Raw genomic sequence first — 14,813 nt, forward strand, 5'->3', positions numbered from 1 at the left:
TGTAGCGCATAAAAACCGTTGAACTGAAAGATACTTTTTTCCTCGGTTCTCAGGAGGATAAGTCACACTTAATCAATGAAGAAACTCTGCTTTTACCCTTGCATCACATCCCTTTGTTTCAGAGACTCTTCTTATAATAACAGGAAATATTTGAGGAAGTGTCCTAGACTTAGAAACAGTTAGTGACTGACAGTATAGAGATATCCATCCAATCTAAACACTCCATCTGTGTCTTTGTAGGTCCGGTGGCAGTGATAAGTGGTGAGGAAGACTCTGCCAGTCCCCTTCATCATGTTAACCATGGGATCATTAGCCCCTGTACACTGGATGCTGGACCAGCTGCAGTGGTGATTGGAATGACTAGAATTCCTGTTATAGAGAACCCACAGTACTTCAGACATGGCCACAACTGCAACAAACCTACCACCTGTAAGTGAAAACATGTATTCAGTTTTCAGTTCGATTCACTTCAGTTTTACCTATATAGCACCGATTCACAACAACACTCTTGGAGTATTTTATATTGTAAGGTAAAGACAGAGGAAACCCAACAATCAGACGACCCCCTATGAGTAAGCACTTGGGGATAGAAAAAGTCCCTTTTAACAGGAAGAACTGGTTGCAGAACAAGGCTCAGGGAAGTGAGTCCATCTGGCGCGACCAGTTGGGGACGAGGGGAGGACAAAGACATGCTGTGAAATAGAACCAGAGATTAATAACTAATGTCTTGATGCATGCTCAATCAACCAGGTAAGTAAATGCCAGAAGCTTGATTCTGTTCATCTGGACGAAACGTTTTCAGTGAGAGAAGTGCGCTTTGACAGTCATCCAAGTGACTTCTTCAGTCTCGGCTGACTGCAGTTTCCCCCAACCTTATAAACAGTACATTTGCACAATAACTGAAACCAGCCCACTGAATGAACATTGGGCTGTGAGGTCAGGTCTTTGATCATTAATATCCAAATTGTCATGACCATTGATCAACAACCATTGATCAGACCACTGATCATTGATCGGAGACCATTGATTAGTCGCCATGAGTACCACTCACAGAGAGTTGGGGAATGGCTGCAATCACAGCAGCCACTGTGTACTCATTGTTAACAGTTCGATTACTGTGCTCTTAAAAAAATTGAAAAACAAGCATGGCGGCATCACTGCATATCAATATGGACTTAAAATAGAGGTGGATTTAGTCTGATATATTTGTCTCTGAATAGCTTCCCCTTGAAAATGAGGGAACTGTTCAGATGCAGGTATTCAGATTCTCTCTGACACACACATACACACACAAATTTTGAGAGGAGAATATTTAAATGAATCTTACAATGATTCACTAAGGCAAACTGTGCTTTGCGCTTGATATGGTTCTGGTGGAGCAGAGCTTCACACATTTCTGAGCATTAGAGGCAGGGACAAGAAACGCCACAAAAGGCCTTATACCCCTGACATTAAATGGTCAAATGCCAATAAACTGGTTCACTGTTAAATAAAATCTTGATGCTGATGTTTTTGAATAATTCCACAAAGTGTTATTCAGTCATGAAACTCATTGATTGTGTATGTAACAATGTTATCTTTATTATCATTTTATTCCGATGATTATTATGATATGGACTTACTCTGCTGCCATCACCTTCCTCAGCTGTGGTAGCAGCTGTGTGTAAGAAACTCAATGATGATGAGTCCCATGGTATATTACAGTGGCATTAATTGTGACCCAGTGGTGGAACAGTTTTCAGTGTGTGTGTGTGTGTGTGTGTGTGTGTGTGTGTGTCTTAGATAACTTCCTCCTTAATGGCAGTAACTGTACTAATTACCAAGCAGCCATATAATCACATAAATTTATATTAAAATAATTCCTTGCATAAATATACGCTATTTGAGATATAATATTAAGGTGTAATCGAAGCCCATTTTAGTCTCTGAAAATGTGTCATTCACTGCTACAGGCAGGAAAAATATCTGTTGTAAATAAAATCCACTTGTGCTAAATCCCAAAACAATGTGTTCAAATGAAAAAAAATCTTCTTTTTTTTTAATCCATAAAACACATGTAAAAAAAAACAAACCCAAAACTATTTTAGATCATCCACAGAGAACAGTGTCAGTAATCTTCTGTTTGATTAGTTTAAAGTAGATCTATTCATAAGTTTTGCAGTTTTATTCAACTTCATGATGTAAATTGTAGCCAACAGGTGGCAATCAAACATAAGCAGCGGGAAGGAATACTTGGGAGGTTTCATTTGAGTGGTTGTTTTGTAGTAATAATAATGGCTGAAAACTCATTTCCTCCTTATCTTTGTCTTTTTCAGATGTTCAGCATATTAAACGACGGGACATAATTCTGAAAAGAGAGCTTGGTGAGGGAGCCTTCGGTAAGGTGTTCCTGGCTGAGTGTTACAACCTGAGTCCCACTAAGGACAAGATGCTGGTAGCTGTAAAGGTAAGCTACATAGATACAACTAGTGTGTGTGTGTGTGTGTGTGTGTGTGTGTGTGTGTGTGTGTGTGTGTGTGTGTGTGTGTGTGTGTGTGTGTGTGTGTGTGTGTGTGTGTGTGCTCAGAGCAGTATAGAAGCAGACTACTGTCTAAAGAGGCTGTAGCTCAGGTGGTAGAGCGGGTCATCTACTGATCGGAAGGTTGGTGGTTCGACCCCTGGCTTCCCCAGTCTGCATGCCAAATATCCTTGGGCAAGATACTAACCCCAAATTGCTCTCTGATGCATCCATCGGAGTATGAGTGTGTGTGTGAATGTTACCGTATTTCCCGGACTACAAAGCGCACCTGAATATTAGCCGCACAAGCTAAAATCCTGTTTTGTACATACATTAGCCGCACCTGACTAAAAGCCGCAGGTGTTTCAATGTTGACTTATCATATGTAAGAGAATATGCACAAAGGGAATTGTCAGGAAAGAGATGGCTGTTTGGAGACACACCCCTTTTATTAATATTTTGAAAAACAAGTTATGGGTACATATTTGCATAACTTTTTAGGTATATGTACAAGTAGCGGTAATTACAAGTACGAAACATGTACTGTGCTTCATAAATGAGTAACAAATGTAGTACATAACAATAACCTACAGCACACCAGAAAAATAGATTGGACTACCTTTTAGGCTCAGGTGCAGTGACACGGCTTTAACAAGAAGAAAAGTCAGTCATTCACCACCATCTTCCTGCGCACTAAAACCACCAAAGTCCTCTTCTCCAGTGTCAGAAACGAACAGGCTCAGGATGGCTACGTCATCCACTCTCAGCTCCTTTCCTTCGTTGTCACTTTCAAAACCAAACAAATCCTCGTTGTCAGTGTCAGAGTCGAACACCCTCAGAGGGGCCGTGGCGGTGTCCTCCTCTCCATCATGCAGCAGTCCAGCCCTTCGAAATCCGTTGGTGATCATGGATGTTTTCACACTTTTCCACGCTGTCAGATTCCACCGGTGGATTTGAGCATAACTTGCTTTTCGCAAGTTTATCGCCGCTCATCATCCACGACTCCCGCTGAACGCGTAGCGCTACTTTGAAGTTTGTTTTTCGCGCTACTTGTACGGCACCATGTTGCCTGGTGGATGGACATGTGACCAACATACCACTCTTGAACCCCGATACTGTGTGTCTGATCACATGCCCTTCCGCCAGGCAACGTAGTGCCGTACAACAGCGGAACAAACAAAACAAATCGTCTTACGATATGACAAAAATCATGGACAATCCATAGAAAAGCCGCACCTGACTAAAAGCCGCAGGGTTCAAAGCTTGTGCAAAAAGTAGCGGCTTATAGCCCGACAATTACGGTACTTAGAAAGCACTTGGAAAAATGTGCTGGTGTGAATGGGTGAATGTACAAGTTGTGTACTTGTACATTGTGTACTTGTAGAAAAGCGCTATATAAGAACCAGTCCATTTACCATTTACTGTGACCTGGATGACTGAGAACCTACACAGATTAGTCAGACTACTACACTCTCTACAGTGTCTTTTAACTTGACCTCTGATGTTGCCCCTCCCTAAACCCTGACTTCTTTAAAATATTTCTGGCCCATTCTTAAAAGCTGGGTCTGTGGCAGGAAATCAACCAATTTAAATCAACTCTACCAATTCTGCCAAGAACAGTGGTCAAATATCCAGCCAGAATCATGTCAGAAGCTTGGTGATGACTACCAAAAGCATCTGGTCGAAGTTAAAATGTATTAGTGAAGGAATCTAAGCACTGTGTTGATTCAAACTGAGTTCAAAGAGCAATGGCAATAACCCTTCACAAACAGTGCAGTCTCTGCACATTTCTCATTAACACTGAGGTTATCATCCCTATCCACTCAAAAAGCCAGTGTGAGTGTGAACACATCTCCATGAAACACTACAAACTGCATTCACAGTTTTCCTTTATTCTGTTAATAAGCTTACCTAGCTCGTCCACCCTATTTTCCAAGGACTTTACATCAATTACAGCTGGTACATCCTGTTTATATTTCTTCTTAGCTGTCCACTTACTTCATGGTCTGTCTCCCCTGTGGCTCCTTCAGAATTACAAGTCTTACTCCAGGCTGTAGGACATGAGATGCAAAACAATGAGTCATCTCAACTTAGTTGTGCAAGGAAGATCAACCTTATCGGGTGATAAAGGCATTAAAACAGCACAGCAACAACAATAATGGGAAGTGCTGTAACAGGCTGCCACTTAACAGGGTGCCAAAAAATGGAAGTCTGTGTGACAACTCACCGGTGTTAAGTACAGAAAATAACTGGCATTTGTGGTCAGATACTGGCAGAATCTGGCCCAATTTAAGCATCATTTACTGTAAGTAATTAATGAAGTTTCTGTTGAAAAGTTCATGAGTGCATACAACTCCCTTGCTTTGAAAAGCTTATGGATATACACATGAGGGAGGACTGTTACCATAGCTATCCGAGCTATCCGAGTGTAACATTTGTGCTGTGATACCATTGTATGACAACAGAATACTCTCTGAATCTCCCAGACGCTGAAGGATCCCACACTTGCAGCCAGAAAGGATTTCCAGCGTGAGGCTGAGCTCCTCACTAACCTTCAACACGAGCACATAGTGAAGTTCTACGGAGTGTGTGTGGATGGAGACCCTCTCATCATGGTCTTTGAGTACATGAAGCACGGAGATCTCAATAAGTTTCTCAGGTAAGTCAAGCATTGAAGCAGCAGGTGTGTCTTTCTTCTTCTACAGGGTTTTGATGACAGACAGTTTTACCAGTAGATTCTACTTGTAACAGTGCTATTCACTAATGTGTGTCTGTGAGAGATATGATGACAATATTAAAACATCTATTGTTTCATATTATACTCTATTATTTATTTCGTGATGTTGCAAAACACACTGTTTACTGTCAACATTTTTCATTGCTTTAGATAACAGTAATGGTCACCAAAGAACTTCCTAAACGAGGGGCTACCTCTGTAGCATGGACATGGTTTATTATGGAAAGTCTGACACTAAGCAGGAAACTGTATTGAACAAATTACGCAGCAAACAAGTCCTACAGACATTAACACAACAAACCTCTTCCACAACCTAAGCAAGACTCATAAAAGAGTATGGACTCAAAGGTTAGAACTGGCCTTTCCCAGTAGCACGCCATATAATAAAGACTCACGGAGATAATTGCAGCCATTACACTTCCATCTATAAATACAGTTATGGCCAAAATGATCGGCACCCCTGGAAGTTTTCCAAAAAATGCACAATTTCTCCCATAAAATTGTTACAATTACATTTGTTTTGGTGTACACATCTTTATTTCCTTTATGTGCAGTGGATCAACATAAACAAACTTGAATTTGACAGCTTTTCCCACAAAATGCAAAAACTGGGCTGGACAAAATTATTGGCACCTTCAACTTAATATTTGGTTGCACTCTCTTTTGGTACTACAATCATTCACTTCCTATGACCATCAACAAGCTTTTTACACCTCTCAACTGGAATTTTAGACCATTCTGCATTTGCAAACTGCTCAAGGCCCCTCAGATTTGAAGGGCACCTTCTCCCAACAGCAGTTTTGAGATCTCTCCATAAGTGTTCAATTGGATCTAGATCCGGACTCATTGTTGGCCACTTCAGAACTCTCCAGCACTTTGTCTTCAACCATTTCTGGGTGCTTTGAGAAGTATGTTTGGGGTCACTGTGTTGCTGGAACACCTATGACCTCTAATGCAGACCCAGCTTTCTGGCACTGAGCCCTACATTGACTTCCAAAATTTTTTGGTAGTCTTCAGATTTAGTGATGCCTTGCACACAGTCAAGGCATCCACTGCCAGAAGCAGCAAAACACCCCCAAAACACCTTAGAACCTCCACCATGTTTGTCTGTGGTAGGTGTTGTGTTCTTTTCTTCGTAGGCCTCATTCCGTTTTCTGTGCAGAAGATTACGTTTTTTAAGTCGAACCGTCTTGCATTAAAATTGTCCTGAATGTCCTGCATTTCTAACAGTGCAACCCTCTGATAATTTTCTCATCAGAGCCCATGGGCCAGATGCCATGATCCTAGTGGATGGACAGCCTTTGCAGACGAGTGGTGAACTCGGTCTGTCCCAGATGCTTCATATAGCCAGCCAAATTGCAGCTGGGATGATCTACTTGGCATCTCAACACTTTGTGCATCGTGATCTGGCAACCAGGAACTGCTTGGTGGGGAATGGTCTTCTGGTCAAAATAGGAGATTTTGGCATGTCCAGAGACATTTACAGCACAGATTATTACAGGGTAAGGACATTTTTCTTCTTGTATTTTTGTCTTCCTCTTTTTTATCAAAACTGGAAATGTTTTCAAAGATGAGCAATGAAATGGTAAGTTTCATTAAGTGCAGCTCTTCACATATGGTACACTTATACTGTGAGGTGTTACAGCAGTAATCTGTGGAATGTTTACATTTACCTTCAAGTTATATTAATAAAGCATGGTTATAAATCAAGTCAAATAATCAAATCTTTAAAAAAAATCATGGACATTGTGCCTATACTGTATCAGTTTGGTTAATAAGTCCACCACTCTTCCCCTCACACCCCCTTCTCTGGTCTGTGGATTTTTGAGTCACTAATTTAGGCTGCTCAGTCAAAATGGTGGTTATTACTGAGGCGAACACACTTTGCCCAGAACAATCTAAATTAGTTTTATTTGCAGATGGGGAACATTGCTAAATTGTAGACTTGTAGTCAAGATTGCCAAAACCAAGACCAAAACAATACCAAGACCAGAGGGTATCGAGACCAAGACGAGACCGAGACAAAAAAGTCTTTAAACTGCAGCCAGATGCTGCTTCGTTTACGGGTGTCAGGCATATTTATGTGTTTTTGTGATGCACTCGCACAGCCCTCCTCACCGCTGTCTACTGTCTCACTCACTTACTGGGAGGACAGACGCACGCTCCACTTGACTGTCGCGTCTCTCACCCTCTCTGTTTTTCACATAATGATATTATCCTATATCCTCGCATGTGATTGGCCACAATATGGAGGGATTGGAGCATAGCTGAGCCACTGTGTGAGAGCTGAGCAGTGAAAGGAAATTAAGTGAGGAGCCGGCTCTCGCTCAATGGGAGTCGACTCTTCTTACTCACTACAAAGCACTCTCTAAGCACGGCTCTTAGAGCTGATGCTTTTGCGCATGACACATTAACGAACGTTACGTTGTGTGTCATGGATACTGTTGACTCCAAATCTCCCGACCACTATGTCGATCTGAGGCTGCAAGACCGAGACAGCGAGACCAAGACAAGACCAAGACCAAAGTCCGTCAAACCAAGACAAGACAAAGACCACATAAAGTGGCCTTGAGACCGGATGTAGAGTTGGATGTCTCGAGACCAAGACCGGTCTCGAGACATCCAACTCTACATCCGGTCTCCGATTGACCTACTAAATTGTTCATCAGTAATGTAAGACCTGTAGTATCAAAAGCCTTTTTAAAAGGCAAGAAATACACAAAGTGTTTCTTCGTGAGTACCATTGCATTTGATATATCTTCTACACGTTTCATTACAGTTACACTGATGTGTTTACTCTGAAGGCATATTGGTAATCGCTTAATGCCAGTTTATAAAAACAGCTTTTCTGAAATCTTCAAGAGCTGGAAAAGCAGAGGAATTGTTCTGTAACATCTGTTTTATGACAGGGACCTTTGCAAGTGCATCCAGAAAGCGTTGACAGCACTTCTTTTGTTCCACATTGTGTCATGTTACACCCTTATTCCAAAATAGATTAAATTTATTTATTTATTTTTCACCTCAAATTTTTACACATAATAGCCCATAATGATGAAGTGAAAAATTTTTGTGTGAAATTCCTGCAAATTTATTAAAAACAAAAATATGATATGTTCTATATATTTTCTGAATACAGGGTGGGCCATTTATATGGATACACCGTAATAAAATGGGAATGGTTGGTGATATTAAATTCCTGTTTGTGGCACATTAGTATATGTGAGGGGGCAAACTCCTCAAGATGGGTGGTGACCATGGTGGCCATTTAGACGTCGGCCATCTTGGATACAACTTTTGTTTTTTCAATAGGCAGAGGGCCATGTGACACATCAAACTTATTATTGTCACAAGTAATGTAATTGTCGCGCTGACCTAGTAGGTGTGGCTGTTACTCCTCTCTTCCTCCTCCTGCCCACTACCTGCTCTGTGCTGCTGCTTGCGCGTGGCCGCTAATTAGACCTTGTGCAATCTACAACTAAGCGCGGCCTGGTGCGCGCTGCTCCGCCAGGTGAGCTGAATTAGAGCAATCAAGGGCTGGTGTGCCTAGTAGACCTTAAAATGCATGCAGCAGTCATTTGACCTGGGTGCAACATACTGAGAGGACAGCAAACAAAGCACAATCCACTTTCCACTGTGAGGAAGACTTTGAGCTAGATGGGCTATCGGTTTTTCACCTATCCACCTACCTACCTACCTACCTACCTACCTACCTACCTACCTATCCATCTACCTATCAGCTATCTAACTAGCTGGTCAAAATAAAGTGAGTGAAATTCAAAGTCTGGTCTTTTTCAAGTGTGGGCACCTCACAGACAGAGAACACTTGACAGTAATGTTAAGTAATGTCACAAGAAAAACAATGGTGTTCTTGGTTTCAACGTAACTTTATTCTTTCATGAGTTATTTACAAGTTTCTGACCACTTATAAAATGTGTTCAATGTGCTGCCCATTGTGTTGGATTGTCAATGCAACCCTCTTCTCCCACTCTTCACACACTGATAGCAACACCGCAGGAGAAATGCCAGCACAGGCATCCAGAATCCGTAGTTTCAGGTGCTGCACATCTCGTATCTTCACACCATAGACAATTGCCTTCAGATGACCCCAAAGATAAAAGTCTAAGGGGGTCAGATCGGGAGACCTTGGGGGCCATTCAACTGGCCCACGACGACCAATCCACTTTCCAGGAAACTGTTCATCTAGGAATGCTTGGACCTGGCACCCATAATGTGGTGGTGCACCATCTTGCTGGAAAAACTCAGGGAACGTGCAGCTTCAGTGCATAAAGAGGGAAACACATCATCATGTAGCAATTTCAAATATCCAGTGGCCTTGAGGTTTCCATTGATGAAGAATGGACCCACTATCGTTGTACCCCATATACCACACCAAACCATCACTTTTGTTGTTCCAACAGTCTTGGAGGGATCCATCCAATGTGGGTTAGTGTCAGACCAATAGCGGTGGTTTTGTTTGTTAACTTCACCATTCACATAAAAGTTTGCCTCATCACTGAACAAAATCTTCTGTGTGAACTGAGGGTCCTGTTCCAATTTTTGTTTTGCCCATTCTGCAGATTCTGTGCACCGATCTGGGTCATCCTCGTTGGGATGCTGCAGTAGCTGGAGTTTGTAAGGGTGCCATTTGTGAGTAGCTAATATCTGCCGAAGGGATGTTGGACTAATGCCACTCTCCAGTGACATGCGGCTAGTGCTTCGCTGTGGGCTCTTGCTGAATGAAGCTAGGACAGCCACTGATGTTTCTTCATTAGTGACAGTTTTCTTGCATCCACATTTTGGCAAATCCAACACTGAACCAGTTTCACGAAACTTAGCAAGCAGTTTGCTAACTGTAGCATGGGAGATGGGTGGTCTCGTAGGGTGTCTTGCATTGAAATCTGCTGCAAGGACCCGGTTACTGCGTTCACCAGATATCAACACAATTTCAATCCGCTCCTCACGTGTTAACCTCTTCGACATGTCAATGGCTGTGAACAAAGAGAAACCTGTAAATAACTCATGAACGTGAATGGTGAAGTTAACAAACAAAACCACCGCTATTGGTCTGACACTAACCCACATTGGATGGATCCCTCCAATACTGTTGGAACAACAAAAGTGATGGTTTGGTGTATGGGGTACAACGATAGTGGGCTCTTTGGGGTCATCTGAAGGCAATTGTCTATGGTGTGAAGATACGAGATGTGCAGCACCTGAAACTACGGATTCTGGATGCCTGTGCTGGGATTTCTCCTGCGGTGTTGCTATCAGTGTGTGAAGAGTGGGAGAAGAGGGTTGCATTGACAATCCAACACAATGGGCAGCACACTGAATACATTTTATAAGTGGTCAGAAACTTGTAAATAACTCTTGAAAGAATAAAGTTACGTTGAAACCAAGCACACCATTGTTTTTCTTGTGACATTACTTAACATTACATTACTTGTGACAATAATAAGTTTGATGTGTCACATGGCCCTCTGCCTATTGAAAAAACAAAAGTTGTATCCAAGATGGCCAACGTCTAAATGGCCACCATGGTCACCACCCATCTTGAGGAGTTTGCCCCCTCACATATACTAATGTGCCACAAACAGGAATTTAATATCACCAACCATTCCCATTTTATTACGGTGTATCCATATAAATGGCCCACCCTGTACAGTGCACACATGAAGGCTAAAAATATAGACAACATTTTTAAACTTTAGATGGGCTCTTCTGGTACAAGGCATGGTAGAAATATGTTTTACATTTGGTGTATGGCATAATTTTCTTTTATATTTTCTGAAGACAGGTAATCTAAGTGTGATGTCATTCTTCTACAGCCATTACATTGTGAAGTCAGCATTTATTTTATAACGTGTTAAAGCCAAGAAAATGTCTTTTGCTTGTTTGAGTAACTAAGTGGAATGTGTTACTTTGTTATCTGCAAAAAAGACTACGAGTGCCCAAAATTCAGTCCAGCACGAATTCATGTATTTACTTTTATATTCAAATGATTATCACAAATGTATAAGTCAGATTTGCCGTGTTGATTCTGACTTGTTTGTGTACGTTTTGAAGTTATCATACTGCTTATACCTTTCCCATAAAGCATTTCAATGTGTGTATGTATGTATCTGTATGTTCAGGTGGGAGGTCACACCATGCTGCCTATCCGCTGGATGCCCCCAGAGAGCATCATGTACAGAAAATTCACCACAGAAAGTGATGTGTGGAGCTTTGGCGTTATTCTGTGGGAGATCTTCACTTATGGAAAACAGCCATGGTTCCAGCTCGCCAATAATGAGGTAAACTATTATTTCAACACTGTCATTTGCTGAGGACATGATGTAATTACCAGGAACAAAACATTTGAACATTTTACTCAAATTAGCTTTTTTCCCTAGGGACCCAATTTATTAGTCCAGCTTTGTGAAAAAAAAATAGAGGTGCATATATCACTGTAACTTAATGAGCAGAACTAATAGCCACTCTCATTTTACCTAACTTCTCCAAAAACTTATGAATTTCCACAAAATAATGTTGTAGGGTCTTTAACTTACATTGTAAAGCACCTTGAAGCAATTCTTGCTGTGATTTTGTGCTATATAAATAAATTTCAATTGGACTGAATCTGTCTTTTGGTGGTGTAATTTTCTTGGAATGCTCAGTTGGTGCCCTGTCTCTGACATCCCCTGTTATATGGAACTGGGCCTTCAACTTAGAGATGCTACTAGGACTCACTCCAAATACTTCTGCCACTTGGTTTTGCAGAACATCAGCTTATGGTTGCCCTATGGCACGAGTCCTAGCTAATTTAGTCAAACATGGCAAGTTCAGAACAGACACCAACTGACCACTGTAGCAGTGTCCAAACTCACAGGTATCCTTAATCAGATAACTGATTGTCAGTACCTTGGGTACCAGAAGCTCAAAAAAATTGTCAACAGCAATTGACAATAAGCTGTTTGTTGTTGTTTAGAGTCTAAGCTGTGTTTAATTACTACAATGTCAAGTGCTTGATGTAGTTTACAAGATACTGTAACCACTCCCTTTTGGATATAACAAATAAAACCAAACACCCTCAACTTAGACCAGAAAGTTACAGAGATACTCCAGGGCCCGAGACTTCTCTGCTGGATTACCACATCAACGGACTCTATCTCACCCAGAGAGGAGACACTGGGGCAGTGTGAGAGAGAGCACAAGTGGGACAAGTATGAAGGTATCTAGATTAGGCTACCCACTAGCCTAAAGAGGCCATTCTGGCCAATGTTCACTCATTAAACAACAAAATTGATCCAGTATATCTTACACACAGTGCAAGATGTGCTTTTATTTTCATGGAATCCTGGACTCTTCCATTCAGCTAGATCAGGTAACAATCTACCATGCCAACCAAGTCTTAATGGAAGGAGGAAGGACTTGTGGCAGGGCAGTGTTGATGTTTACATCAGCAGCGTTTGGTACTGAAATCTACTGCTGTGCACAAACACTGTTCTCCACTGTCGGAGTTTGTTATCATTAAGTGCCAACCAGTCTACCTAGCAAGGGAATTTACATCGATTGACCTTATTGCTGTTTACATCCCTCCCACCACTAACGCCACAGCTAGGACCGTGGAAGATAACTACTGGACGCTGAGTACACCAAGTCAGGCTCTCTGATCACATCACCATCATTCTAAGACCTGCATACAGACCCAGAGTGAGGGCCTTCCGACCAACACAAAATCAGATGTGTGTAGCCAGAGGGGGCCTCCTCTGCTCTGAAGGATTGCTTCAGCACTACAAACTGGTACATCTGACCGGTGATCAGCATCGCGGAGCACGACGTCCGAACGGCATTGAGGAGAGTGAACACAAGGACAAGAAACAGGGTAACTATGTGAGAATGCTGTTTGTTTATTACAGTTCAGCGTTTAACACAATAGTGCCCTGCAGACTGTTCACAAAGCTGAGGGATCTGGGACTCAATAGCCGTCTGTGTGCTTGGGTGTTGGACTTCCCCACTGGCAGAACTCAGGTGGTGAGGGTGGGTAGATGCGTCTCTAACAGCATCACCATCAATACAGGAGCACCACAGGGATGTGTCCTCTCGCCACTGCTCTACTCCCTCTACACTTTAGACTGTGTGGCCACCCACAGCTCCAACACCATTGTGAAGTTTGCTGACGACACAGTGGTGTTGGGTGCCATCTCCAACAACGATGAGGCGGCCTACATGGATGAAGTGAAGAATCTGGCATCATGGTGCCAGGACAACCACCTCCAGCTGAACGTTGGCAAGACCAAGGAGCTGGTGGTGGACTTCAGAAGGAGTCAGCACAGAGACTACAAGCCCATTATCATCAATGGAGCTCCAGTGGAGAGGGTGCAGTCCTTCAAGTATCTCGGTGTCCACATCTCCTCAGACCTGACATGTCTGCCCACATTCAGGTCCAGACCAAAAAGGCTATGCAGCGCCTGTATCACCTACGACAACTGAGGAAGTTCAGGGTCTCTCCAAAGATCCTCAGGATTTTCTATACAGGCGCTGTGGAGAGCATCCTCACACAGAACATGACATTGTGGTTTGGGAACAGCTGTGTGAAGGACCAAAAAGCTCTTCAGAGAGTGATCCGTACAGCAGAACGCTGCTGCAGGATTGCTCTCCCCCCGCTTCAGGACACCTACACCGGGAGATGCCGGACTAGAGCAGCGCAGATACTGAAGGACCCGTCCCATCCTGGCAACAAACTGTTCCAACTTCTGCAATCCAGTAGAAGGTTCCGCATCATCCGGGCAAGGACAGAGAGACTCAAGAGGAGCTTCTATCCCCAAGCCATCCGGGCCCTAACTATGCATGTGACAAATAAAAAACCTTGAACCTTGAACCTTGATCATCAAACAAGCACCCACCTAAAACAGACATTAAGGAATACGCTGACGCTGTTGCAGCATACATTGCAAAATGCACTGATAATGTCACTCACTGCAAAACTGTTACTGTCCATGCTAACCAGAAGCCATCGCTGACAGGACATGTTCACAGGCCCCCCAAGGCAGCCTTTAGGGCCGGTGACACTACAGGACTTGAAACAGCTATAGAAAACCTACCCTGTGGTATCAGGAAAACAAAATGACAGTACAGTAAGAAAATATCTGGTCTTTTCACAGTAACAACAGAGGTCTTTCTGCAGGGTCTTTCTGATGTGGAATCCAATCCTCAGTGGACACTTGAGTGCCCATTGAGGTCATTACTGGTGTAACAAGGGAAGAGTCTGTTGATGATCTACAGATGACGACACAATTATTAGCCCCCCTATTAAAAATTAGGTCAAAATTATTACCCCAATCATGCTAAAAGTAGGTTGTGTATCCTTGTTGTAAGGTTTCATACATGTTTTCTGAGCAATCCCAGGCTATTTTTGTTGGACCTTAGTCTTCAGGTCACCCCGTGGGTTTCCAGTGGAATTTAAGTCAGAGTTTGAAGCAATAACCCAGACCCAGTTTGCTGCTGACTGCGTGAGGGGTTTTGTTTTGTTTTGCTTCAAAATCTTCACATATCCTTATTTCTTTCTTATGATGCAGTTGACACAAACAAGTACAATCA

At 42.5% G+C, this 14,813-nt stretch overlaps 1 protein-coding gene across 2 annotated transcripts in view; it reads left to right on the forward strand.

Moving 5' to 3' along the window:
* The window catches only part of LOC120730306 (NT-3 growth factor receptor-like), a 65,495-nt gene that overhangs the window by 48,286 nt on the left and 2,396 nt on the right, over positions 1–14,813 (forward strand). For both annotated transcript variants that reach the window (XM_040026600.1, XM_040026602.1), the window contains exons 13-17: positions 241–429; positions 2,316–2,446; positions 4,984–5,156; positions 6,493–6,736; positions 11,369–11,527. In XM_040026600.1, the coding sequence (XP_039882534.1) occupies positions 241–429; positions 2,316–2,446; positions 4,984–5,156; positions 6,493–6,736; positions 11,369–11,527 (896 nt within the window). The remainder of the gene's footprint in view (positions 1–240; positions 430–2,315; positions 2,447–4,983; positions 5,157–6,492; positions 6,737–11,368; positions 11,528–14,813) is intronic.

The sequence above is a fragment of the Simochromis diagramma genome, unplaced genomic scaffold, assembly GCF_900408965.1.
Source record: "Simochromis diagramma unplaced genomic scaffold, fSimDia1.1 OVJJ01000293.1, whole genome shotgun sequence".
NCBI classification, from domain to species: Eukaryota; Metazoa; Chordata; class Actinopteri; order Cichliformes; family Cichlidae; genus Simochromis; species Simochromis diagramma.